Source organism: Apus apus, chromosome 10 (genome assembly GCF_020740795.1).
Source record: "Apus apus isolate bApuApu2 chromosome 10, bApuApu2.pri.cur, whole genome shotgun sequence".
In the NCBI taxonomy this organism is placed as follows: domain Eukaryota; kingdom Metazoa; phylum Chordata; class Aves; order Apodiformes; family Apodidae; genus Apus; species Apus apus.
In genome coordinates, this window is record NC_067291.1 from 20,161,544 (window position 1) to 20,188,571 (window position 27,028).

Sequence of the window (27,028 nt, forward strand, 5' to 3'; positions counted from 1 at the left end):
GGTTAATTGAAATCGCCTCCCTGGGGCAAAAAGCATTCTCCCCCCCTAGCCATTTCACCTCCTTGTTTCCCTTTGAGTCCAAGGGTTTGGGTAGTCCTGGTGGATAATTACCATCCTGAAGATTTGGGAAACTGGGTTCCCTTGTAGATACTGCTCCTGGTGGTCCTGTCACTCTCAATTCTATTTTTTCAGGGTGATTTCAGAAGAAATACTGCATCAACATATGTGTGGTTTCGTAGTTTAAAATAACAGGCTCACAAGCCTGGAGGTCAGGAAACCTGCTATGCCAGTGATCCTGCTGACCAGCTTGATTGAGAAAATTACCTTACTTATCACAGGATCAGGTGTTTTGACAGAGGATTACCCTGCTAAAAGGAGTGTCACTGGAGGAGTCTGTGGAAGCAGAGTTCTGCATTTTGGGGGCTTTTTTTAATTACAATATACAGATTTGATAGGACACGGTAACATTCTGAAAACCTGTTGATTAAAATGCTGGCACCTGGTAGTTGGTCTTGCAAATACATTGGACAGAACAAACTAATTCTTATGCCTGTATTGTAGACTAAAGCAATGTCATTACATATTTTATGTAAACTTTACAACTAGACAGTGTGAAGAGGGTTTAATAGATTTTTGTAAGGTAACTTTTTCCTAATGAGAAGGAAAAATCCCAATGAAAAACTGGAGCATATACTGGCTGGTTGCCATTCTTCAACTGCTTTTAGTTTCTTAAGCTAGCATTTAAATGGACCATTTGATTAATCATTTGTATACTGACTATAATACTCCCAAATTTCCTTTGAGTTGTACATACTGTAAAAGACAATTATGTCGCCACAGATTAAATAAGTGAATTAAAACAGAATAGCAGCTTAATTTGACCTGTGATTTTGCTCTGGTTCCCTTTAGTGGAACGTATGCCACTCCAGCAAATAGATGAAGTCATCCATGACAGCTTGTGATGAATTGCCGTATTTATACTGTATATTTTAATAGCCTCACACTAATTTAAATTGAGCACAGAGTAAATTATAATTCAGTCACTTGACTGCTTATATTTAACTTGACAACTCATCCTTATTTGTCCTGGAGGTGTAAGGGAGAGCAGAGGAAATATGCTCAGGTATTCTTGTAAAAATTAACCCTTTTCACTGGAAGCAGAAGGTCTGTTGAGTTCAGATACATTATAAACATGCTGAGCTTATAGTCCCAGCTCCTGGAGCGTTTGTTGTAGCTTCTGGTCCACACTTGTTAGGAGATTCTGCACCTGCATGTGTTGAACAGTGCTTGTTATTTTATGAAATGATGAATTTCATAAAATGAATTGTTCAGGTCGGGGAAACCTTCCCAGTGGTCGAGGCAGGGAAATTTCTCACTGTGAGTAGAATTTACTGAGATAAAATTTAATTTTAGGCTGTTGACAAGATTAAATTCTGTTAATATTCAATGGTATTCCAGCAAATTATTTTAAGTTTTTCATGCTGGAAAAATGTGAGTGAATATTGTTGGCAAATGATTATTGATCTAGACAAGTGTGTTAAACGTTTCTTGGCAGCCCTGTGTTACACTTACAATTTAGTTTAGTGACAGCTTTTATAAATAACCCTAAAGCAAACTCTTGATAGAAACAGGTTATCGTTTTTTTCTTGTAGACAGATTTTGATGCTCTGAAATGTGTGTGTTTGGAAATGGTCTCTCTATTTTATTTTGTCAGCAATATATGCAGCCTATAACGTCTACTCGTGTTAATTCTGCAAATTGACTGGATTTTGTTTCCCTTTAGCTTAAGGTATTAAGCTGTGAAATATTGTGTGGCAACTAGACCGAGCTGGGCTAAATGGGTTTAGAGTCCATTTTGGTTTATATAGTAGCATTTAATAATTAAGGGTGCAACTCTTTAAATAATCATGGCACAGAATTGTTTGAAGAAGGTGATTTTCAACGTCAGTTCTGCCAGAACCAGCACCCTCCTAAGAGGGTCAGTCTTGAAGATCCTAAAAACTTAAAACTGCAGTTACAAGTGCATCCCACCTTCCCTGCAGCACTTGGTGCTTGGGTTCTGGTTAGAAACCTTGCTCAAAATGATGGAAAACAAGGATGTGGATGAAGGAAGCAGGAGATAAACATGACTGTGAGTGGCTGGTTTGAGCTGCTGGGCGCTCGAAGTCGGGGTTGTTTGTAGTTATTTTGGGGAAGGCTTTGGTGGTGCTTAGCAGGTGGGCACAGATGCTTGGCAAGCATCTGCATGTTTTCTGTATATTTAACAGTTCTCAGTGCTTCATACAGCGTTAGGAATTTCTATTGGAAAGAGGGTAAATAACCAAAGAACCTGAAACTGCAAAAGTGGTGGGTGGTAGGAGATGGTCCTTTAGGGCAAGACTGAGATATCCAGAGATATTAGCCTTTAGAGTTAAGATCAACATGTGAGCAAGGCCTGCCTGGGGCTTTGGAAAGTCAGTCAGTCTGTCCATTTCCTCCCTTTGCTCATCACTACATTAAAACATTCTTACCACCTTTTCCTCTCTTTTATCACATAGGGATAATTTATTCTTAGGTCTTCTGCTTTCTATTTTTAATAATTTGCTTACTTTTGGTGACCATATGTCCATTGTTTGTATTTCAGGTCATACCCTTAGATATAACACTGGAGCTCCAGAAGCAGATAATGTCGGAGTTAGAAATTCTTTATAAGGTATAGAGATTTTTCTCATTTTCATTATTCTTGCTTATAATCTTCTTACAGCAAATTTTAAAACAGGCTTCTCTTTTTTCCCTTTCTTTTTCCAGTGTGACTCATCATATATCATAGGATTTTATGGTGCTTTTTTTGTAGAAAACAGAATTTCATTGTGTACAGAGTTCATGGATGGTGAGTTGTGTATCTGGTGTGCTTCTGATTGCTAAGGATGTAAATGGGAAAATGATATAAAGATGTGCTTGCCTAGAATGAAGCAAAATGCAGTCGTGTGACTTAAAAATGTGAAGTGTTGATAATGTTGCAAGTAGTTTTTGAAAGAAAAAGAGGTTAGTGTCAGGATTGTGTTCTGTTTTCCAGGGTATGCTGTGTTTTCCTGGGTGCAACTTCGCTTGCTTTTATTGAAAATGTAAATAGAAGAGAAATAAATGCTGGCTTAATTTGTGGTTTGATATTTGAGTCTTCCATACAATCTGTCCTCGCTGACAAAACAGCTGTTCCTCACTTTTACTGTTTTGATAGCCAAAACAGATTTTCTTTTAAAGAAATCTATTAACCCAACGTCCTACGTGTTTTCAGTGGAAATGGTCTCTTAATTGCAAGACAAGGAATTACTTTCTGGCACAGCTGTTTAGTGGGGCTGTGCTGAGTTTCTGTTTGAGTGTCCTCTTGTTTCTCCCAACGTGAATCTGCAGACCAAGAGCATCCCCTTCCCCACAATCTGCTGCTGCTGTCCTGATGGGGGTGTGTCAGTGCTTTGCTTTGGAATCCTGTGCTGTCTGGCATTCCTGGAGAAAAGGCAGGACACAGATACTGATTACAGCAATTTATAATCACTGCTGCCCTCTGTGTAGCAGTTGTGCCAGTGTGTCTCACGACAGATGCAGTCCCCTTGTGTCTGAGGAGCAGGAGCCCCCTTCCCAGCATTCAGCTTTCAACATCATGCTGCTGTTACAAGCAATGGTCTGTTGCTCTCTCCAGGATTTTCATGCAAGCCAGCATTTTGTGCCCTGTCCAGGTTTTTCACCAAGGTTCAGTTAACCTCGATATAAAGACGTAAGGATCTTGCAAGTAATTTACTATGGAGGGAAGGCTCTCTGGCAGGAAGGAATTCCAAGGCCAAATGTGTGCCATTAAACATCACTGAGAAGCTTCTCTCTTTCTGATAGGGAGCATAGCTAAAGCCCTCTAGGGCTTTATGGTGGATTTTGTTTTCTCCCTGTTAAAATGGTCTGGGTTGACTGTTACTTCTTGCTTTTTACACTTACTACCTGCCAGTGATTGCTGTATCCCGTTTCTAAGCATGAGCATCCTCTCTGATTTTCCATATTTGATGAAAAAGTATTACATTCATTCAGCAAAGGCCACAAGTTAAATCCTTTGCTGCTCTCACGCTGTGTGACTTATGAGAAATTCCTCTCTTCTGCCTTTGCAGTTGCACTCGGACTTGCAAGCCCATGTTAAGCAGTAGTCACAAGCAGCAAGGAAGCATCTGCTCCTGCCAAAACATGCATCTGCCAAGAGGGTGTCTGTCCCTACTAACTCAGATTTTGAAAAATGACGGATAGAAATGCTTACAGTTCTGAATTCTGGTTTGAAAATATTGAAGCCTGTAGGGTATGCATCCCTCGTGGTGTCGCAGAGCGATGGTGTTTACTGACCATGCACAAATTACTTGGAATTATACTGGAGATGACCTCTGGTCTGCCTCATGTTGTGCACTCCTTCTGGCAGAAAGCAACAGCAATCATTTAAAGGAAGAACAAAATGCAAATAAAGGGACTTGGCCTTATTTTTTTTCCCAGACCTTTAATTTTGATGTGTAAGGATGCAGGTGAAGATAAGAAAAAATACCTTCTCATTCTGCAGATGAACAGCTTCAACCTTGGCAATTTCTTTAGCCCTTTTGCCTGTCTTAAATCAATTTATAGTATTTCCTGCATCCATGTCCTTCCCAGTCCCTTGGGATTAGGGGTTTCTTGCTTCCCCCAAAACATAACATGCTGGACAGGGCTATTCCAGACAATAAGTTTTGTCCCGTACTGGAGTTCACTGGTAAAACTTGACCTACTTGCCCAGGAGCTCCTTGTCTTTAATTTTCAGTCATCAGTGTGGACACAGACTACAATGTTCAGCCAAACTTCCACTTGTATCAGGTACCATAGACTGTTACCATCAGGTTTTGGGGACAAGGGTTAGGATATGTTAGACTTTGAAGCCTACTGTTGCTTTTTCAGATGATTTTGTTATTCCAGAGAAGTTACTCCAAGACTGGTGGTTTTGAGTCCTCCAGTTCTGATATTCTGTACTGTGGGAGGTTTTCTAAAAGGAGTTGGAGTATTATTGCTGCCAGAAAAAATAAGTAACATGGGTGAAGAGAGACCTGAGTTTCATCTGTTTATTCAGAGTTTAGTAGATTTTTAAGGTCAGTTATTTCTGCCACAGTTATTGTTACATCATTGCTGGTGTTTTTATTAATAACCAAAGTGTAGAAAACCCTTGTGACTTCAAATCTAGGGCAGTATTTCATTTTGTATTACCTAAGCACGTTTTGTTTGTCCCTGCAGGGGGTTCTTTGGATGTTTATAGAAAAATTCCAGAGCATGTACTGGGAAGAATAGCAGTAGCTGTAAGTACTTTTTTCTTTTTATCTTCCAGTTTTCAATTGTGAATGTGACACAGCTCCCATGTGAGGCCACATGTGGCCCTTTGGGACACTGAGTCATCTCCAGGATCCATGTCCTCCTTGTGTCTGTGTGAAAGGGAGGGTCTGTTCTATCTCTTGCTCTCCCTCACCATCCTGTGTGCACAAGGACACCAGGGTTAAGGAAGCCTTTTCCTTTGGAGTGACCAACACATGAGTTGCCAGAGAGTCAAGAAATGTAACAGGATGTGATAAGTAGAATGGGATCAGGAAAAGAATGGTGATTTTGCTGGAGAATTGTGTGGTCATGTTTCTTCGTATCAACCCTCACAGGATGGAGCAGTCCTCTTCATTGCCTTGATTTAGCCTTTCAGGTCTTCTGTGCTATATGGCTCCTTGGAAAAGTGATTCAGGAAGCCCTGTCCTACCCCGGTGGTGCTTCCTCACCTGCTGACTCGTGTGGAATTTCCACTCTAACTGTCCTCTTCCTGTACAGAGTAACTCAATTAGATTTGCTTCCCAGGTTGAAAAATGAATTCAGATCCTGGTACCAAAATGCAATGGCAGAACAGTTTCTCTTCCCCAGTGGCAGATGTACTCCTTAAGGCAGATAAGGAGGAGGCTGAAGGTTTTATTTGGCATAAGCCAGGCCTGACAGAGGCTGCCTGGGGACAGGCTGCTGTCTCCCCACTGTGCTGGGACCCTTCACAGGTGAGCAGTCATGGTTGAAGTGATAATAATCATTTTAGGGATAACGTGTAGGGAGCTGGTCTGTGATCTAGGAAGAGCAATCAGTCCCTAGTGGCTACTGAGTTTGGCAGCAAGGTGCTGACAGTGGGATCCTTAGAACACCTGGTAGCCCATTGTTGTGTCTCAGCAGCATTCTGGAGTTTCTTCTAGCAATCTTGCATTGCTAGAAATTCACTGGCTGTGACCGAAAACTCAGATTACAGAACAATAACAATAAAAAAAAAGAATTAAAAGAAAAACTTCCATGTTTTGCTAGAGCTGAACACAAGGTAAGTGACCAATGGCTTAGTGGATCTCCCAAGGGAGAGAGATAGTGCTAAACAATTGCTAAATATAAGGAATACTTTGATAATTTAAGCAGTTTAAAGCATAACAAAGTTATTCTATCATGTGCCATTTAATTAAGTGCTGGGTTTTCACATTCATTATACATCAAGCTGACAATTTAAATCCTTTAATCCAACACAGGCAGCTATTTAGTCTCTGTTCATTGTAATTCACAGCTCTACTTTCTCTTAATTTGTGTGGCCTGCCCAGGGTGATGAACATCCTTCTCTGATGCTGTTTCCTCTAAGTAGCTTCAAATCTGCTCATTATATAGCCTGGCAGTTTCTTATGGAATTTGAATGCTTTTCACCTTTAGTTCAGAGGAAAAACGTTTCATCTCTTTTCCCTATGGAGCACTGGATGATAAGTTGTGCACAGTGTCCTCATATTCCTGATGCAAAATAGCATGTGTAGAGGGTAATAATACTGGGGTGGGCCTTCAAGCACTTCCTCAGGTGGTTATTCCTTCTCCTTTTCCTTGTCTTGCTTCATGTTGTGCACTTAACACATCCACAATGACTTGCCTTTACTTCCTTTGTCTCTCCTCTCCCTCTCCCCCATCCTTCCCAGCCCACCTGGCTTGGTATTCTGCAGATGTTTGCTTCCAATTTTTCTCTTAGCTGTAATGGTGGTGCTTCAGCCCCATCTTTTATGTCTTTAGATATATTTTTTGTTCACCTGCAGGGTCATCGCTTTACAAATCTCTTAGTTAGCGACCATGACTCCCTGACATGCATGGGGAGCTGATACCCACCTTTCTCTAGTTATTTTATTTGCTGCTTTAGCAACCCATGCTGTGCCCACTGCAGCACAGAGGGTCAGTAAAGAGGTGAACAAAGGAGCAGGTGCCTTCCAAGAAGGAACTCTCCCCTTTCTCCTGCCTCTCGGTGACAGAAGGTGTGTGCTGAGGCTGAACCAGCCCTGGCAGCTTCCTCTGCTCTGGTGCTGATTTTTTGTTCAATTGGCATGGTAGATTTGTTGGAAGGAGGCACTGAAAGCCTTTGTTTTCTCTATCATTTATCAGTGGCAGCAGGAATGGCTCCTTTAGGTCTTCCTAAGTGGCTGCCCTGCATCTTGGTGTCTGACATTTCAGTGGGGCCCAGCAGCCTGTTGTGTGGGTGAAGGCACCTTTTGTCCAAGTGTGGGACTTAGGCACCGTGATCCCCACCCTGAACAGCTTGGGGAGATTACCCAAAGCCTGGAGGATTTCTCTTCATGTACTGCTGAGAGGGAGAATGTCAGACAAAAGCTGGAGCTTGTGTGGATGAATTCTGTGGGCAAAATCTGGAGCTTCCACAGTCTCTTTGTTTTAATTCCAGTGTGTGTGTTTTCTTTCTAGCTTCCTTTCCTTGCACCACGTGCACAGAGTCATGTCTTTTATTCTCCTGAGACACATACTCTGCATGAGTCGATTGAAGATGTTTAATAATATGTGTGACCTGCACATATGTTAATTAGAATACCCTTTTGTTATATTTATAGAAGTTTTTAAGTGAAGCCATTTCCAGAGGATAATGATGCAGGCAGGTGGTGTGGACGTTCAGCAGCAGCCCAGCAGCCTCCTCATGCCAGCCTGGTGCTTTGCTCGCTTCTTTCTTGATGTACATATGTAACCATCATGAAAAGCAGTGGACTGACAGCCCTTGAAAGGATTGTCCTCCTCACAGCAGTGAGCAGGAAAGGCAGAGAACATTCCACCTGCTCTAGAACAAGCTGTGTCTGCTCAGCACAGCACGGTAAAGGGAGCATCTTGCCCTGAACTCCACTTGCTCAGGTTGGAGTTGTCCTCGGGGTTGTTTCCTTGGACTATTTAGTCTCCAGAGGCTGGGGCTGAACTACCTGGGAGATGTCCCTGGCTTGACAACCCTGACTTTCTGTAGCCAGAAGAATAGGACTGTTGCTACTAATTTCTCACTAATTTTCTCAAAATAGTGCTGTCAGTACTTACCAGGTACCTGCAATGTGCTGCTTCATGGCTATGAATGGTTCTTGCTTTCTTGTACACTCCCCTCCCTGCCAGACTTTCTCATGATTTGGCAAGAACCAGAGAAGAGTTTTGTCTGCTGAGACAATCAGACATTTTCTGATGATGGCATCTGTATTTTTTCTGATGTGAACCCTTACCTGCTGAGAGGTAGACCGGGTATCATGGAGCCATCCTAGCACAGATGTGGTGTGTATTTGCCTTCTTGTGTGTTCTTGGTATCCATCTCCCATTGAAGAAGTGATCAGATTAATTAGGATGGACAATCAGCTTTCAAGCTGAAGTAGCAGGAGTGTATTGCTGAAGGTGATACTCTTTTTTTTTTTCCTGTTTGAGGAGTAAAGAGTGTGGGGAAGGCTTGAGGCTCATTGAGCAGAATGCTGGAAATAAAGCAAGGCAGTGAAAAGAAATGCTCAAAGGAGGACAGCATTTTCCAGGGCTTTGAGAGAAGCCCTGCTTATTCAGGGGCAAGATAAGAGTTTAGTCTGCTGAGGCTCTGGGTCCCCAAGAAGGTGGAAAGATCTCTGACTTCATCATAAAATTCATCCTGGTTGCTTGTATGAGGTGGCATCAACGAGAAGGGGAAATCTCTCTTCCTTGTGTTCTTTTTTTGGACTGGTGTTGTTTTCCAAAGGGAAGGTGTATCTTGGGAACCCCAAAGTGATGTTGTGGTCACTCCTGTTTCTGTATTGATGTGTACTGCTTTGGGTCTGCTGGTGTAAAATCTGTTCTACCTGTACTTGCCACTTCACACATTTATTTTCACTTCAATTTCTGAAGCAGTGACATTGTGCACTGTATTTTGAGTGCTAATGTTGATTGAAATTCTCCCTGAAAGGATGTGCACTTGAACTGTCAAGAGAGTGAGTGATTGACAGCAGGTAGAAGTACTTTTTGTGTCAAGGCTTTGTCAAGTCATTGTTGTAAAACCTACTTTACTGAATACCAATAATTCCTGCTAGATATTCAATCAAAAGATACTCTGTTCCAGAACCATTTTAGAATAATATTTAATACTGGAGTCCTTCCCTAGTAGGCAAATATAAGGGAAGAGGATAATGGTACTTTACACTAGGTTAGCCCATTTGAGGGGCTCCTGTGAGCATATTTGCAGCCTAGAATAAAGGGAAAAACTCTCCATCAGCCTTTGTACACTGAGAGAATCTGAATGGGAGGGTTTGTTTAACACTGTATTTTTTATAACTCCTTATTCAGCACATGTTCCATAATGAAGATGTTTAATAACTCACAGCTGTTGATTGTTTTTTCCATAGGTGACCTTTCCTTTTTTCTGAGAATACATGGTTTAAAATTAATAATTTTAGAACTATTTTGAAGATTTTAAATAGTCTAAATGTTTAATAACCAAAGAAGCTTACTAGTCTTAAAATCACTTTCACCATTGGAGGCAGCTTGAAATGTTGCACTCCCTTTATTTCTTTATGCATCAACACTTTTTTTTTTGTTCTCCCTTTGTAATGCTGCGTAAGTAGAATTCTCCTCTTTTGCTTTTTGAAAGGTGGAGGTGGGCAAGGCCACACACCACTGGGCATGGGGAGCTCGACTAGGGCCTTTTGTTACAGATAATTACCATCTGTGGCCATGAGCTTGCTGGATATGCAGTGGGAGCTCAATGCTGAGGAATTGCCACCTACAGCAATTTACTGGGGATCCAGAATCATTATTTGCTTTTAAAAAAAATATTCTGATTCCACTCACGTTATTTTTGGTTACAGAATAAATTTTAAAAAGAGTTTCTCATCCAATAGGAAGGCTGCAAGTTACTACACTATATAATATTACAAGGCTGTAATCATATTGTTATATTCTTGTAAGGCTGTATGGTATTTTTAGCACTTTTTGATCACTGTAACAGAAGTAATTTCATTCCAATCTACTTGGACAATGAAAAGAACATAATTGTTTTGTCTGAAAAGCTCATACAACTTTACAAACTTCAGAGATGCTTTATTGTTCCAGAGATGCAGAGTGTCTCAGGAAAAGGAATGAAATGTCATCTCATAGATGGAAACTTTATTAAAAAGATTTGCTCTAGTATAAAAGTTGCCTGAGACAGCAGGGCTGGTTTGGGTAAAAAGGAAGCAGAAGCAGAAATATCTTTGCAGAATCTTGTTAATTCTTGTAGAAGTAGTAAATCTAGGGGAGAAATCACAATGTTAAAAATGGAAGAAGTATTGGGGTTTAATTACTTTACAGAAAAACAAACCTGCAGAGAGGGTAACTTGTAGTACCCAGCTGCTCTCTTAGGGAGTTGACTGAATGGCCTGTTTAATTTGGGGCTATTAAAATAATGTATATAGAAAATAAATAGAGTGGCAGTTGGAGCCAGTGATGGTCTCATTGGATCTGGAAGAGGTGTAGGTATGTTCTGTGTGAGGGTCATTGTGTACACACTCTGTAAAGATAATAATTGTGTAAATATGTTTACGGGTAATTGTGCAGATACTGTGTGTAGGGGAGGGTCAAGGGTGGTTGTTTTGGGAAATCCACCTGCATTCATCCTACAAATGCATGTCCTACCAACTGCCATTAAAATACTTCTCGTACTTCAGGCACTCCAATGTAGAGCTGGAGTAACAGGGTTTTAAGTTTGGTTTTAAGAGTTTAGCCAACAGAAGGAGGAAGTTCTGGAATAACTGAAGAGGTTTTTTCATGTGCCCTTAAAGAACCTGTTGCTGTGTAGACCCCAGCAGGTTTGCAGCAGGGATTCATCTGTGTCCTGCAGTTCCTTTGGAAGAGATGCTTTCTCTTCCCTTTTCCTGGTCCTGGCCCTGTTCTTCATTGGATCTCATGTCTGTCACAACTCTTTACAGCTTCAGCACCAGATGAGATGTGTAGTGTTTCTTACCTGGAAGCTTTAATACATGTTTTTGCTTTTTCTTTCCAATTCAGGTTGTGAAAGGCCTTACCTATTTATGGAGCCTAAAGATTTTACACAGAGGTGAGTAGAAGATGTTTTTTGTTTTCCAGTGAAACACCATATTCTTTTATTTTACCAACACTTTCCACACAGACAGGAGACCATACTACCATCTCCTTTGATTCCAGCAGAGTCATTCAGAATGAAACTTACTCATGAGCCTTGCAGATTTTCTGATAAAATATTTTTACTGCTCTTCTCTTTTATTGCCCTCCCTCCTCCTCAAAGAAAAGACTAAAGAGAGAAATTAATATTATAGAGATTTAGATACTTAGGATTGCAAACAGATGTCCACTGGAAAAGTCAGCAAAGAAAATCAGATGTTGACTAGTGTTGGAAATAGAAGATAGTGAATTTTCTGATGTACTTCTTAAATCTCATGACAACCACAAGTGTTGCTAGAGCTGCAGCTCTCTCAGATTGTGTCCCACTGTCCTCTGACATGGTCTTAACTAATTAAATAAACTTGGAACCTGCTTGAACAAAAGCCATTCTGGGGCTTTGCTGTTTGTTTTCCTTCCTGAAGCTAATCAGTTTGTTTGTTGTTTTCTTTTTTTAATTTCCCATATATTTCTTGCTTCTTAGTGTTGTTACATTATGTTAAAAAATTGTCTGTTGTGGTCAGTGAATTGAAATGTAACAGAACTTTGAAAATAAAAGTCAGTTCTGGAAGCAGTGGGAAATGTTTAAAGAACAAAGAAGCCCTTCGCCCTACACCACCCCTCAAAAAAAACAGAAAAAAAGAAACTCATTACATTTATAATGTTTCTAAAGTGTCTGAAAGTAACTGCTCTGGTTCCTAATGTTACTAACAATCCTGTTTAATTTAACCCATCTGCTCACTCAGCCCGTGTGCACAGTTGGAGAGTGCAGTAACTGGCATCCTTTGTGATTGAGAGAGAAGTGTAAAGTAGAGAGACACGTACAAAATGTTAAGTTGCAAAGCAAATAGGTAAGAGCCTTTCTTCTGGGGTGCTTAGTTTTGGAGGGGCTGAGAAGTAGCTGTGAGGCAGTGGCAGGGTGATGAGTCCTGGGGTGATCAAGGCAAGGAGGTGGGCACCTCTGGAGTCATCCCAAAGTCTGTGCAGTGAGTGGGGAGAACATGTTAATGGTCAGTGTGTGTGTTGAGGTCCTGCCCCTCCTTGGAGCTTAGGCTCAGAGTTTGTTTTGTAGTGGAGGAGGAGATTGATCTTGTCTGTGTGTAATGGCCCAGTGAGCAGCTGTGCAGCAGGACCTGAGCTGCATTTCCTCCTTGGTCTCACAGCATCTCCTTCCTGGGAGATGGTTCTGGTGTGAGAGCCCAGGATCTCTCCTGGCTGGGAGGAAGAGAACTGTGACCAGAGAGAGGGCAAAGATCAAGTAAACACTTGGGTTTTTTACCCCCAATAAGAGGGTCAGTGAAATGCAAAGGATGTTGGTGTGTCTATGTGACCCTGGGCTGTTGATGGGTTAGAAGAAGAGAAATAAACCCGGAGTCTGTTGCCAAGTTTGGCACAGTTTACCAAGGAGGCTTCATTTCTAGTGATGGTTTAAGCATTTCACCTACTAGCCTGAACGTTGCCAGCTGCAGAGATTGATCAGCTGCAGCCACTCGCAGCCAGAGGGTGAGCAGCCCCAGCAGCTCTCAGAATGAATCTAATAGCCCAGGTGGCTGGAACATCCGTGGCTGGATCATTGCTCTGAATAGACTACTCAGACTTTGGCACACTCCTGTAGCACCCAAAAAGAAAAAAGCAGATTTGAAGTCTTTTTCATTTTTAATTTTTTCGTCCAAGATTCTGACCACCTCCTGAATGTCATTTGGAGAGAGCACTGTGGCCAGTGAATACTCTAACTGCAACTTCTCATTGTTGTTCTGTGAACATAGAACCTGGGGCTGATTTTTGCTTTGCCAGTAAAAAAACCCCACAGTCTCCCCTCCTGTGTGGGTTTCATTGCCTTGACTGAAGAGCAGCTCTGAGGTTTTGATGAATTATGGATGGTCCTTGCTGTGGTCTGAAGAAAAGCACAGAAACTGATTTTTCATCACACTTCAGATTTTTCTGGCCTTGGTCTGTTGCTAGATTGACCAAGGTGAGAACAACACTGTGAGATGCCATGGAGGGGATAACTAGCATCCCAGCATCCAGCAGAGTTTCCTCAAGGGTTTGGTTTCCAGTATTATCCTTGTACCCATTTTTAAGATACAGAACATACGTGTGTACTTATATATCTTAACAATGGATGCAGAGTAATACAATGCAAGGAAGATGCCTGTTTCTCCAGGTATTCAGCTCTCTGCTGGTTTTAGTGCATCAAAGGTAAAGGAAAGAAAATGTGACCCTGACTTGCTTGGTGACACGTGCAAAGCAGCCCCTGCAGAAGCTCACACAGGGTAAGGAGTCAAGAATTTCCACTGTGGTGCTAAGGAGGGTGGAGAAACAATCATGGGGAAGAAGCAGTGCAGCCAAAGGCAGCTTGTGACTAGAGCAGGGATTAGTGCAAAGGAAACAAACAATGAGTGAGTCTTTTATTCCAGATCAGACATTTCAGCAAATATTACAGCTTAACTTCAAAACAAACCTTGCAACTAATGAGGTGATAGCCGTGCATATTAATAAACCCAAAGCTGTAGTCATAGTCCTCACACCCACATCAAACATAAACATAAGATTAACACCTACACCACTTCTTTGGAAGATGTGAGAATGTCCCAATGATAAGTGTGCTCTTTTCCCCAGAGGATAAGAAGTAGAAATGGAAGGGTAATGAGAAATTAACTTAGATTTAAAACAGAATTAGCAATTAAACAAGTCTAATCAGGTACAAAGTCAAAGTTTGTCTAAAGACAAACCAAAATCTGTTAAGTTCAAGAATAAGTATAGACCACAGGCATTTTATCTGCTCTGTTTTCCTCTGTTCACACCTCCTTATTAAAGGAAACGGATGAAATAAATGTTACCTGCTTGTGTTTGTGCTGATCAGTATTTCAGTGCACAACTGCACTGGGGGCCAGGGTGTGTTGCACAGTTTGGGGACCCTGGCTTCTGACTGCGTTTTCAACCTGTGTCAGAGTTTTTGGAAGAGTTTTCTGGTTTGTGATGTGCAAGGCTGAGCTAACTGGAGCAGAGGGGTGCTGGTTGGTAGGGACAGGCTCTTGTGCCATATCCATGAGGAGTGTTCTTGGCAAGAACCATAGGTTGCTGAGGATTTCACCCAAAATGAGCAGCGTATTGTACTTTTCCCCACTGCTTTGTGAGATTTGATCAGCGTTGGTGCCATGTATAATGAAGCACAAACAAAAATACACACACGTCCATGTTTGTGTTTATGTATGAACATACACACTCATGGACCACTTAGGCTTGTTTAATATAAAAATATAATCCTGGCCTCTGCAAAAAGCATGCTGATGGGGTCATGATGGCAAGAGAATATTTTCATTCTTGCAGCAGCCTCACTTTGTTAACAGTAATGTTCTGTGAGCTGTCTGCAGCTAAAATTGTGCTTTTGTGTCTCTTGTCTCCCTTGAACCTGGCATATTGCGGGTTTATAGCTAAAAGACAGAAAAAGTCAAGAGACAGCTTTTAAAAATCTGGTGTCTTGTTGTTTTTTTTTCCCCCACAAGCATTTGCTTGCTTTTTGTTTACTTTTCAATAAAACAAGATGACTGAAACGTTTGGTGTTCAAAAAGCTGAACCTCTGACAGTTCCGTTTACTGGTAAGAGCTTAGAGTTCCCACTTATTTGCAGAGGTGAAACAAGTTAGGCAGATCTGTCATGAAGAGGACTTGTTCCTCCTCTGTAATGATGCTTCATAGGAATCATTTGTATTAAGCAAGCACTGGTAATGGGAGCATAATGACCCCTTTTGGCTCTTGTTTAAATTCTTTCACTTCTAAACAGTAATATTAATCACAAGCAGATGGTGCAGAACATTATTTATGCACATTTGTTTTCCAAAACCAAAAAAAAAAAAAAGTTTAACCCATTAACTGTATGGTTTGTGAAACAAAAAGGCTAATTTACTGATTGGGTGTTTTTTCTCCCCACTTTCAATGCGAGATGTTTTCTGTAGTGACACTTTTGTCTAAGGTTGTCACTTCCTTTTTTCTTGAGAAAACTTAACACAACTGTTGGAATTCATAGTAAATATTTGCTTGAATCCCCCATCTGTGGTGCTGCTTAAATTCTGCTGGAAGGACAGACAATATTTGTTGTTCACAGGGCTGATTTGGCTGCAGCTTGCTCAGTAGAGTCCCTTCCTTCATGGGCTGATCACCAGGTGCATTTTTTCTTTTAGGGTTTTATTTTTTTGAGTTGTTTGTGGAAGGATTTCAGGATCAAGCAATGCTTAATGAGTGACAGATGTTTTTTGTAATGATATCGAGTTACTGTCACATCCCATGTGGTAGCAGGGAAGGGGAGATGGGGTCTAAAGATCCCCAGTGCCACAAGGTGATGGCTGGATGGAGCCTTGGCTCTTCCTTAATGGGAGCTGGTGGGACAGGGGACAAAGGTGACATGATGGGTTCCTCTGGTGAGTTGTGTTAAGGAAACAAGGACTTGAGGGCTGCAGTTGGAGAGCACCCTGACTCTTCCTCTGGACTCATGACATGGTTGAGGCCTTATAGCTAGAGAATTTGGCTTCATGTGTGTTGCCTCATCATCAGTTTCCATGAGGTCACAGTGTTTCATGCCTAGAGCTTCCTCCTGCCTCCCCAGGCCCTTCACTCCAAGGGGGAGGAGATTTGCTTTGTTAAGGAACAATGCTGCTGATCTGGTCCTGATCCTACAAACCTATTTCCGGCACCAAAATGTTTCTCGTGTCCATTTGGTTATTGATTGCTTTTGTTACATCTTCTCCAGTGAAAAGCAAGGGCCTCTGGTGGTTCTGCAGCCTCCTTTTACAAGTGTTGGTGCTGTCAGGAGCTGGGTTCTCTGGGTGTGACTGTGTCTGCTGCTCAGTGCGTTCCAATTGAGCACAGGCCTGGGAACGGGGGAGCTCTGTTGGCTGCCATATTTTTAGAAAGAAGGTTAAACAGGATTATTGTGCATCTTGCTGTTCTTCTGAGGGCTCAGGGCAGAGCCTGCTGGTGTGCCCAGCACATCCTGTTAGATTTAGCAAAGTCACTCGGCAGAGGAGCCGTGCTGCTCAGCGGGTTGCCACGGGGAAAGGAGTATTTGAGTCTCCCTGAAGTTTTAATTAGAAAACATATTCCTGAAGTGTTGCTGGGAAGCGTATGGAAGGTTTTGTGGCTGCCTGGATGGCTCTGTAGCGGTGTTGTCTCATCACCTGAGGCAGAGGCATAGGTAAAAATCCATTAAAAATGCAGCACACTGATTGAATTCCTGAGGATGGACTGGGGATCGGGATGCACAGGCTGAGCCTGTCGATGCTTAACGTGATGGAAACGTTCCTGACTGATTGTTCTTCTGGCTTTGGGGGGAAATTGCAGCATGTCTTGGCAGTATTGATACCTAACTTAAAACATACAGACCCACTTAAGCTATATAACATACTATTGAATGCTCCCCTTTTTTAAACTGGAGTTTAACTCAAATATAGGAAGACACTTAATCAGCTTGTTAATTGAGGTTATACATTCCTACATTACAGAGACAAATTAAGCAAGCTACTGTGGTACCAGAAAACATCTGCTAAACAAAGGCAAACTTAATGATAAACAAAATTAGGTTCTTTTCTAGTTTGGTTTCATCCATCTGCACCCAACTAGTGTTCACTTTTAAAGAAGGCAAAGATACAAGCTATTGCTTTTAATCCATTTTGACAGAAGAAAGCAGTGATTAGGCAAAGCCACTCTGCTCTAATCTTCCCAAGTTTAAGCCAGACCATAACGTGTACATTATGCTTCCCAACTGGCATCCCAGGGACAGAAAGATGCTCAGTGTTCCCTGCACCACAACAAGCTGGATGTTCAGCAGTTTATGCACATGTTGATTTTACAGTATGCAACAGATTTGTACCAACTTCTTTTGGCATCAGAGGGGGGTCAGCACTGATCGTTGCACTGAGAATCTGGCTTGGCGATGTATATTGATGTTTTATTTGTTGGAGCAGGATTAGTAATAATTGTAAGGCTTTGCTGGCTGTTAACCACTGTAAAAGCTCTGAAACCATGAGGCTGGAGCTGCTTGATGCAGTGGAAGCCATGGAGGTGGAACACAGTAGCTTTGGCTAATGGTGTGTTAGTGTTTTGACCCTGTTCCTAAATGTGGGTGTTTGTATGGGATACTTTGTGATTTTTATAGAATATTAAATCCAGCTCTCCTGTCTACATGGAGCTGAGGGGAGGGTTGGTGGAGCAGAGGGAGGCACGGCCACCTGCAGTGTTGGAATACCAAGTCACAGGGCTGGGATGAACCTTCAAAGGTCAGCCCTGCTATCCCATAATACTAAACCAGCTGCAGCGTTTGCACCATTGCTTTGGGCTTGTTCTTTTATTGCCCCATGACAGAGTTTGTTCCCTCTCTGTCATTTCCCCTTTGTGCCATAATCCACAGAACCGTTTTTGCAGACCTGCTCCAGCCTACACTCCGGGTGGTTGTTTAATCCTATATAGATGCAGTTGGTTAATCCCTGTGGAGATGTTGTGCTTCCACTTCTCCCTGTTGGATTTCGTCTTATTTTTGCGGTCTGATTTTGCAATTTGTCAAGGTCACTCTGAATTCTAGGTCCCATCCTTCAGGGCACTTCCTGTCCCTCCCAGATCGGTGTCACCTGCAGAATCGGCCTTGATGACCTAAGGGTCTTTCCCAACCTAAATGATTCCATGATTTAATAACATGGATTACGAGTATTTGGGAGGTACAGGTATGATGTCCTCTGTGCTACTGACTGTTACAAACCCAGGGCTGCATTTGAAATACCTTTGATATACATCTACTAAAATCTATCATGCCAATATTCACAGCAATCTGTATTTACAACACTTATCTAGGATAATACTTACTAAATCCGTATTTTTTTCCCCCTGAACAGATGTGAAACCATCTAATATGTTGGTGAACACGCGAGGCCAGGTGAAGCTGTGTGACTTTGGGGTCAGCACGCAGGTAATTCCCCCTCTTTCCCTCTCTGCCTGCTCCCTTCCTAACAGCAGAATGACAAACAGCCCCCCAGCAAGCTTCCCTCTGCTGGGACAGCCCTATTCATTTTTAATCTCTGGGCGACTTTTCTTCATCTGAATATGATTGTTCATTGTTTAATGACAGTAAAAACTGCTGATATTGTAATTACTACTTACGAATAGCAAACTTCATTGATATGCAGCTTTGATCTGCAAGTGTTTTGGCCAGACAAAAGGGAGGGCAGAACGAGAGACGTGCCTGGGGAGCCCAACTGGCCCACAATAAAAATTAATATTGGGACTAACAATAGTGGTGGGCTTTTACAATGTGCAGCACAAATTTTAATTAATTTCCATTTTGGGCCTCCCTGGAGGACTTCTCTGATAGTGACCCACGAGCTTGCTGTGATGTTGATTTGAATTTCAGCACCTTTACTCTCAGCCAAACATGAGGACCAAGGAGAAGGTCAGCCCTGTATTATAAGTTGTCAGAGCCTGTTGTCCCTCCAGCGTATTTAGTGCTCGTTGCATTCAAGTGATGAATGTGGCTTTATCCACATCTTGAGCCAGCTGACTGAAAAATGAGTGCGTGCACTCCTACTTCAAATTGACTTTTTATATCAGACTAGTTTGGGGTACTAAAGAGATAAGCATCCTGCTTCTAACAGGATTGTTGAAGGTTATCTGCCATAAACTGTAATGCAGTGCTTGTTTAAATTGGAGCTCTCGTTCCCAACCAAAGAGAGATGTAATCATTTTTAATGCCTTTGCAGATAAATTTGTTCCCTTTTACATAATTTTTAGTTGATTTATAGAAATGATGATTGTAGGTTAAATGAGGAATAATTGCCCATTTTATTTCCACATTATCTTTATATTGTTCTAACAGCCTGTTTTGTCTGATAGCTGGTGAATTCTATAGCCAAGACGTATGTTGGAACAAATGCTTATATGGCGGTAAGTGGATTTATGCAGAAATCACATTTAAACAGAAGGATCTGTTCACAGTATCTTGTGCTGTGCAACACAGGGTGTATTCTAACTCAGTTCTCCAAATTCATCTTTCCTTATCCCAAGCTGTGTCTGAATTGTGTGCCACAAAACAAAACTGTCTGACAGACCCACTCCCTTCTTATCCGTACTCACCAGCTCTGTGCTTCTTGCTTATAGGGAAGAGTAATACTGGAAAAGTGATTTTTCATGTATTTTTGGTTGCCTTTACTGCACTGTAACAGCTGGGAATGAAGAAGACAGTTAAATGTTAAAAAAATAGGTTTTCACTGAATCTGTGGCTCTTTGCAGCCCACTGGCAGTCAGATGCTGTCCGAGGGTTGGGAACAGCTGCTCCAAGTCCTCAGTTGGGCAAAGCATTGAAACCTCTGTAGGCATCTCATGAACTTCTTGATACCTAAACATGGGGTTCCCTGTGTGAAGCAACCATGGAAATTTGAAGCTAAAATACTTGGACTAAGAATTTTAGGGCATTAAATGACATGTTGTGTAATCTTCATACCATACATACCCACATCGTCGGTGTGTTTCACTTTTCTATATAAGTTTTGGGCAGAATGTTTGTTATGATGAGACTGCTTTTGCCCTTTGTCTGTACACTAAAGCATAAATTCCCATAATGTTTTGTATCATCTGGGGCAACCCTGCTGCTGCTAGCTGGGCTGGGAGGTTTGGGTGTAGCAGCTGTAGCTGACCTGACAACTGGCGTGTGGTGTTCAGGTCAGTGAGATTAATGGTGACAAGAGCCAGTCTGAAAGTAAACTACCCAAGTCAGGGTGTATTTTCCACTAGATCAATTTGAATAATTTTAGTTCTCCACTTACCAGATGTGAAAACTTCAGTGCTTTGGTTTAGAGTGGCCTATTCACTGTTGCCTTTTATTTTTTTTCCTTAAAAATTATTTGAGCAGGGTGTTTATATTGGAGTATTAATGAGGAAAAAATAACTGTTCAGCTTGGTTTAAGAGAAAAAAAAAAGTGTAAACAATGCAAAGTGGTTGATACTTGTGTTTTTCAGACCTCAGGAAAGAGGAGAGAGAAATCCATGACCTTTAATCGCTTTCAGGGGTTTTTTCCTACTTTCTTGCAAGAAGAAAGCAGACCAGGGTGTCCATTTATTTCCTAAGTGCTTTTCTAGTCAAGGTTTACTCATTATGTGGCTTCTGAAACACTCGTGTCACCATCCTAGAAAGACTTGGACTGTCCTGTGTCATCAGACAGAAACATGTTTTTAAAAAAAGAAAAGAGAGGAAAAAAAAAGATCTGGTCTTATATATTACCCCTTTAGCTGGTAAGCCTGCTGATGTCAGTGCCTCCATTTTCTAAAAGAGCTGGAATACAGTGATTCAGACAAATAAACAGCTTCAGATTAATCAACTTTTCCAACTCAGCTGTTACTCTTAGATTGGTCATCAGCAGGTCTGAGAATGAAATTGTATTATGCTTGAAGTGTACAAATCAAGATGACTATTCTCTTTCCCATGTGTGCATTAAATAAATTACCTTTTTTCTCTTACTGTTTGTGGATGAATATGATGCATTCACCTGTTAATTGAAAAAGAGAAGTTTAAGCTAAATCATGCTTGATCTGATTTCTTGTGGTACAGTTCTTTTGCTTGCTGAATGAGTCATTTGCCATTATCAAATTTATAGCCCAGTCATCAAAAAATCACAGATTTTTCATATGTAATAATAGTAAAAATAATATAATAAATTGTAATAAAACAAATAATATAGTAATAATAAAAAGATCATAAGCTTCAGTTTGTCTACCTGCTTGGCACACTGTGAGTGAAGTTGAAACCATTAAAAAATTGAGGTTTTTGTTTAAAATCAACAAGGAAAAAAAGCTTTTTTTATTGAGAAGTTAACATTTCCAACAAAAACACATTTTCTGTGAAATCCTTTTATCAGCACTTGATACAGGAAAAAAAAAAAGGATTCAAACAGTAGCCAGTTGTAGAAATTTATAAGAGAAGGTGTTTCTGAGATGTGTATCCTTAGGATGATCCCTGCGTTGCACACTTTATGCAGGTGTTAATGTTATTTGCCTCTTTTCCACACTCTTCAATCCATGGGACTTGACCTTTTGTTTAAACATGCAAATGATTTCATAGAATCACTGAGGTCATTTCCTTGCCACTGTCTTCTGTGAATACAGAACTTGGAAAGATAAGCTGCTATTTGAAATTCAGTGCCTAAAAATCATATCCCTGCATGATGACAGGCTGGCCTAGGCTACCTGTGCTTCAGGAAGACTTGCCTTAAGGAACTTAAAAAAATAAATAATGAAGATTTTTGAATCATTGTTCCACTCAGAACAAGCGAGTCAAAAGGATTTTGGCCCAGTTAAATTCTGGGGTGGTTTTTTAGGTGGTGGCAGCTGTGGAAGTTGATCCTTCAGGTGGGCACAATGTGTTTTTTACTTAACATTCACACTGTGATAAAAGCTCCTGGCCAGGGATTAGCAGTGCAGTGTAAACATCCGAAAACACATTGGACTGGCACTAATTTGGGAGTTTGTTTGCTAAAAAAAGGTCTCTGGATTATTAAAGACTAAAAATACAGCCAGTGCTTTGTAGGTGGTTGGGCTAGACAGGTGCATTAGCAGCACAGTGGGGAGAGAAGTCTCATGGAGCCTTTTATTGTTACATTTCATGCTGTACTTGACCTTGGAAATGCTTAAATTGTACCTTTCAAGTAAAAACTAGCAGTTACGTTTTACAGCTTTCTATTTCATGAGGCATTAAACTTGCTATTAATAGTTTTGAGCCAAGTCTTCTTTTTTTTTTTTTTCTATAGGTCAAAAATGAAATTTAAAAGTGTAGACAATGAAATGGCTGCCATGTGACTTCACTGCTGCTTTTGGCTTCGGTAACTTTGCTTTCTGAGCCACTAATGACTCCCCAGCTCCGGGATTCAACATCAGGGTCTGTTTTCCTACCTGGATGTAGCAGTAGGTAGAGGCACCGTTGGACTCCCACAACTTGACCTTGGCTTTGTGGAGCACATGGAAGCCTTTAGCTCTTGTTGTTGGAGAAACCAGCCCAAACACCAAAGCCAAGGCCAGCCTTAGCAATGTGTGCCCACACCTCTGAGCTTAACCGAGTCCTCTGCTCTTCCAGAAGTGGCAAAAATCAATCCATGGGGCACATTGGAAGGGTGGGTTTGGTCTCTGCTGGGTCAGTTGGTGAGCTGGAAGCTTCTTTGCATTTTCTCACTTGGTTTGTTTGCCCTGGGATGGCTTTTGTGGAATGAGTGGGTTTGTTTGCTGGGCTCATCAGGGTGTTTCTTTTTGTCTCTTTGCAGCCTGAGCGGATTTCAGGAGAACAGTATGGAATTCATTCTGACGTTTGGAGCCTCGGGATTTCCTTCATGGAGGTATGCAGATGTCTATCATTTTCATGTGCACACTGCAAGAATCAAATGAAATCTTACATCAAAATATTATAATGTAGTCTTTGTGTACCCTTTTCTATGTGCATGCTTTTAGTTATTGTTGAATTTCTGAGCTGTATTTAGAATGGATTTGTTCTGACTGCGTTCTGTTTGGTGTGATGTGGAGAGCTGCTGTACAAACCACCTGACAGTCTTAAAAAGCTCTAATAAAACTCAGTACGAGAGTAGGAAGCAGGGCCTGGTACATGGATGCCTCTGCATCCTTTCAATACCTCCAGAATTGAAGATGACCAATATCAGGAAGAAATTCTTTGGTGTGAGGGTGGTGGGACCCTGGCCCAGGTTGCCCAGGGAAGCTGTGGCTGCCCCATCCCTGGCAGTGTTGAAGGGCAGGTTGGATGGGGCTTGGAGCAACCTGGTCTGGTGGGAGGTGTCCCTGCCCGTGCAGGGGGGTTGGACTAGATGATCTTAAAGGTCCCTTCCAACCCAAACCAGTCTGAGATTCTGTGATGTTCTTCCTGACTCACAGTGGAATGCAGTGGTCTAAGTGCAGAAGTCCTATAGAGCTTTTGCTGGCTGCTTTGCTGAGTAAAAAAGGTATTTTGATGCACAGCAGAAAATCCAGTGATTCACCCTGTAGACCAAGATATAAGGAGTTTAGTTTAGGATGATTAGAACATAGCCTGTCTGGTCATGGATCTGATTTAAAGAACGAATTTCACATTATATATTAGCCAACATTAAGGAAGCTCCTTTAATTTCCATTTGCTCTCCTCTTTTAAACCTTCTCAACTTTATTTTTTTTCTCTCCCTTTCCACAACTGTCTTCTGAACCAGATATACAAAAACCAATTTGGTTCTGTGTGCTTTGTTAATTGGTATGTCATCTGGTCCTCCGAGACCTCTCTTCAACATGATCGCTGTTTTATTGAAGTGGTTTGAGTGATGTGTTAAATGATGAAAACAAGGACAGTGGCTTAGAAAAATGTCTCAAAACAAGGTGAAGAAGATGCTCAAAGAGCCACGCAAGGTCACTGTCATTAAAGTAACACTGTATTGACATGGGGATTGGTAGTGGAGCCACCCAGGCCCTTGTTGATGGAACTGTTAAAAAGGGAAAGTAGTATTTGCTGTAGGATTTGAAAATCATCTCCACTCCAATCCCTGCAACTTCAAGCCAGCACAGTGACAGCACGTTAATTTAAAAGAAATGGCATGTTGGGACCAAGTTACCAGGGGCTGTTCTGACATACGATAATGTATCAGCTAAGTAAATCTTCTCATTTTCTTTAATATTCTTCTAAGCCTTGAAAACGGCTTGAATTTCTTTGCTGCAAAGCTGTGTGTAATGAGAATCTGAACTAGTGCTTTTGGAGGTTAAGGAAACTGCCCCAAAAAACTTGCTGGCAGAGTGTGAAAGGTATTAGATGTGGGATGCACCTATGTTTTGAGAGAGATGGTGAGCATTCTTGTTTCTTTTGAAATAAGAGTTGTCTGAGGGTGCTCAGTCTTCCCTTTTTCAAAAACAAAAAATGACTTTTTTTTTTTTTTTCCCAAAAGCTGCTAGCTTTTTTATTCTTATTCTTTCCTTTTTTGGAGTTTGGATTTCTTCAGGCTTTTCTGAAGTGAATTAAATTTAATACATAATCCATAAAACTATTTAAGTGTTTCATCACAGATACTTTGTGTGTTTTCATGAAGATAGAATTGGTATTATCCTGTATTGGAATGTAGGAAATTGAAGTGTTTATGCCACAAACTGAGTACTTTTTGGAAGCAGAATATGAGCTCATGTGCTTGGCTAATTATACATTTTTGCCCCTTATTTTCTATCACATCCTAATCTCTACTTTCCACTGTCCTCTGCTAAGGAGAACAGCTGCTCTCTTGTATTTCAGGCCTCCTTTTGAAATTACCTTTTCTTGCAAAATGATCAGTGTTGTCTCCTTCAGGGAAGAGGAGGTTGTTTTAGTTCTAATTTTAGTTCTAGTGTTAGAAGTTCTTAAAACTCCCCAAAATGAGAATTTTAAGTTTTCACTTACCTGTATATTTGCAAGAGCTTTCAAGGGTTGCTAGTTGTTTGTGACATCAGTGTTGCTATTCCAGGCAATACTCGAAGCAGTAGTAGCCAGATTCCTGGGCATTCCCACATACAGGAACACCAGCAGATAACCAGGAACCGTGCCTTGTGTTGGGTACTTCAGGCAGACACACGTATCTCCTGAGCAGTCCCAACACACTCCATGCCATGACAGCAGTGTGGAGTCACAGGCTCTTCAGCACACTTGGGCTGGGAGCACAGGTGGACGTGTAAGAAGAGCCCACTCAGACCACAATGGCAGAGAGGAAGAACATGTTTGAAGAGGGTGCTACAGGAGAAGCAGCTCTGCTTTAACATGATTCTCTTAAAGCACTTCAGTCTTTAAGATGTTTTACTGGATAGAATTGATATAAAGACTCATGTATATGAAATCCAGTCAGGAGGAGGAGGTTTCAGAAGAACTCTTAAGGAGTCTAAAATATGTCATCAGTCACGTATCATTAGCTTTGAAGTGATTATGGTTCAAGATCAAGATGGTGAGCTGATCTGCAGGAAGTTCTGCAGACCATGATTTTGTCTTCTGCAGGATTTCACTCATGTGTAGACGTTTTGGTTGATCTTTCATCAATTTTACACCCTTACCTAAACAATAGCAGGTAGAGAGCTGTGTGGGAGGACAACCTGAGGCCAAAGCTTGGTGGTGCAGCGTATTCTGCAGTGGCACTGGAGACTTGGTGAAGGTTTGCTAGAAAAGAGGACAGTCGTGATGTGGATGTCTGTGTGACCATGCAGTGACCTCCAATGTTGAAAGCTACCCTGAGTAGAGGGAGGAGGAATACTAATTAAAATAGCCCAATAGAAAATATGGCAAGGGAAATAAGAATTTGTATTTCATCCCCATGCAGAGTAGAAGTCTTGATGTTGTAACAAGACACTTGGCTGAAGTGACATGTCTGCAATCAAGTGACAGTTCTTACTGGACTTGTTCTTGCTTTTTGAGTCCTTGGATTGAGAAGGATTTTGTTTTGCTTGTTTAAACTGGAGAGACTGGGACAGGCCTTGCCATGATGATGCTGCCAATGCTGGTAGAGTCACTGAGAATGGCTCCTAGCATCATTTCCCCATTCCTACATAGAAGATGGCAGAGTTCTTAAATTAGTGCATTAGATGGATCTGGGCACGTTTCAATAGATACACTATGATGTGTCTTAAATTACTTTTCTTCCACCCCCCTCCCCATTTATTTGTTTCCTTTCTAAATTCCAACCTTCCCCACACTAATAAAAAAGCCACACCTCACTTCTGTGCCCAGCCAAGTAGTGCTTGGATGTGATGCGTGTTTACTTTGTCACTCTAAATAATATTAGGATTAGAGAAAACTTAAACCAAGTGTTTCTGAAAACACTGAATTACTGTCTCTGTGGGCTGACATCTTCTCTCTGCTGGTAGGACCTCGGGCAGTGCTGTTTTCTGTGGCCCCTTGGCTAGACCCTTCCTGGACAGGAGCCAACTTTATGGAGAAAAGGTTTCTTTTCTGGCCTTATTTTGGTTTCATGAAGTGTGGCTGGGAGCAGACTCATGCCTTGCAGCTCAGGCCACGGATGATTGTTTGGGTGGGATTATTTAGCAACATCTTTTGTTTAGGATTAAGGAAAACAAGAAAATCAAAAGTGCTTTTTTTTACAATGAGCCTCATCCTGTTACTTTGTATTTTTAAGGACTGTAATAGTGTGATGTTTGTGACTTGTGTGGACAGATCCTTGCAGGTTTTGCTCAGCTGTTAAGTGTGGCTGTAACACTAATCATTTTGCTCAATAACCTGAATTGCTCTCATCGTATTCATGTAGTTTTAATCATTCTGTACAGAATTATGCGTTTCAGGAACTTGTTCTTAGGAAAAAGCTGCCCTAGATTTTTATTCCCCCCGCCCCTCCTTGAGCTATTTTGAGTGATTCCTCCAAGCACTGGCCCTTAGCTCTGTTTTCTCATCTGCCATCTTCAGTGGCCACCACGATGAAGACAGACAATGTCCAGCTCCATCACCATCTTTGTGGTAGTGGAATGAGAAGTCAAGGTACCAGTGCCTGAGGGTTGGGTCATGAATTAATAATTGCTGTGTGGTGGGGGAGGCCCCTCAGAATAGCTGCAAACAGGGAAGTTGCCTCGCA

At 41.4% G+C, this 27,028-nt stretch overlaps 2 protein-coding genes across 5 annotated transcripts in view; both read left to right on the forward strand.

The window, feature by feature from the left end:
• Positions 1–27,028, forward strand: part of IQCH (IQ motif containing H) — a 174,342-nt gene that overhangs the window by 120,895 nt on the left and 26,419 nt on the right. The gene's annotated exons all lie outside the window — the stretch shown is intronic.
• MAP2K5 (mitogen-activated protein kinase kinase 5) overlaps positions 1–27,028 on the forward strand; it is a 123,122-nt gene that overhangs the window by 41,446 nt on the left and 54,648 nt on the right. For 3 of the 4 annotated variants that reach the window (XM_051628955.1, XM_051628957.1, XM_051628958.1), the window contains 7 exons: positions 2,624–2,692; positions 2,788–2,869; positions 5,263–5,324; positions 11,314–11,362; positions 18,323–18,396; positions 19,317–19,367; positions 22,730–22,801. In XM_051628955.1, coding sequence (XP_051484915.1) covers positions 2,624–2,692; positions 2,788–2,869; positions 5,263–5,324; positions 11,314–11,362; positions 18,323–18,396; positions 19,317–19,367; positions 22,730–22,801 — 459 coding nt within the window. The remainder of the gene's footprint in view (positions 1–2,623; positions 2,693–2,787; positions 2,870–5,262; positions 5,325–11,313; positions 11,363–18,322; positions 18,397–19,316; positions 19,368–22,729; positions 22,802–27,028) is intronic. The other variant, XM_051628956.1, reaches the window with a different exon arrangement.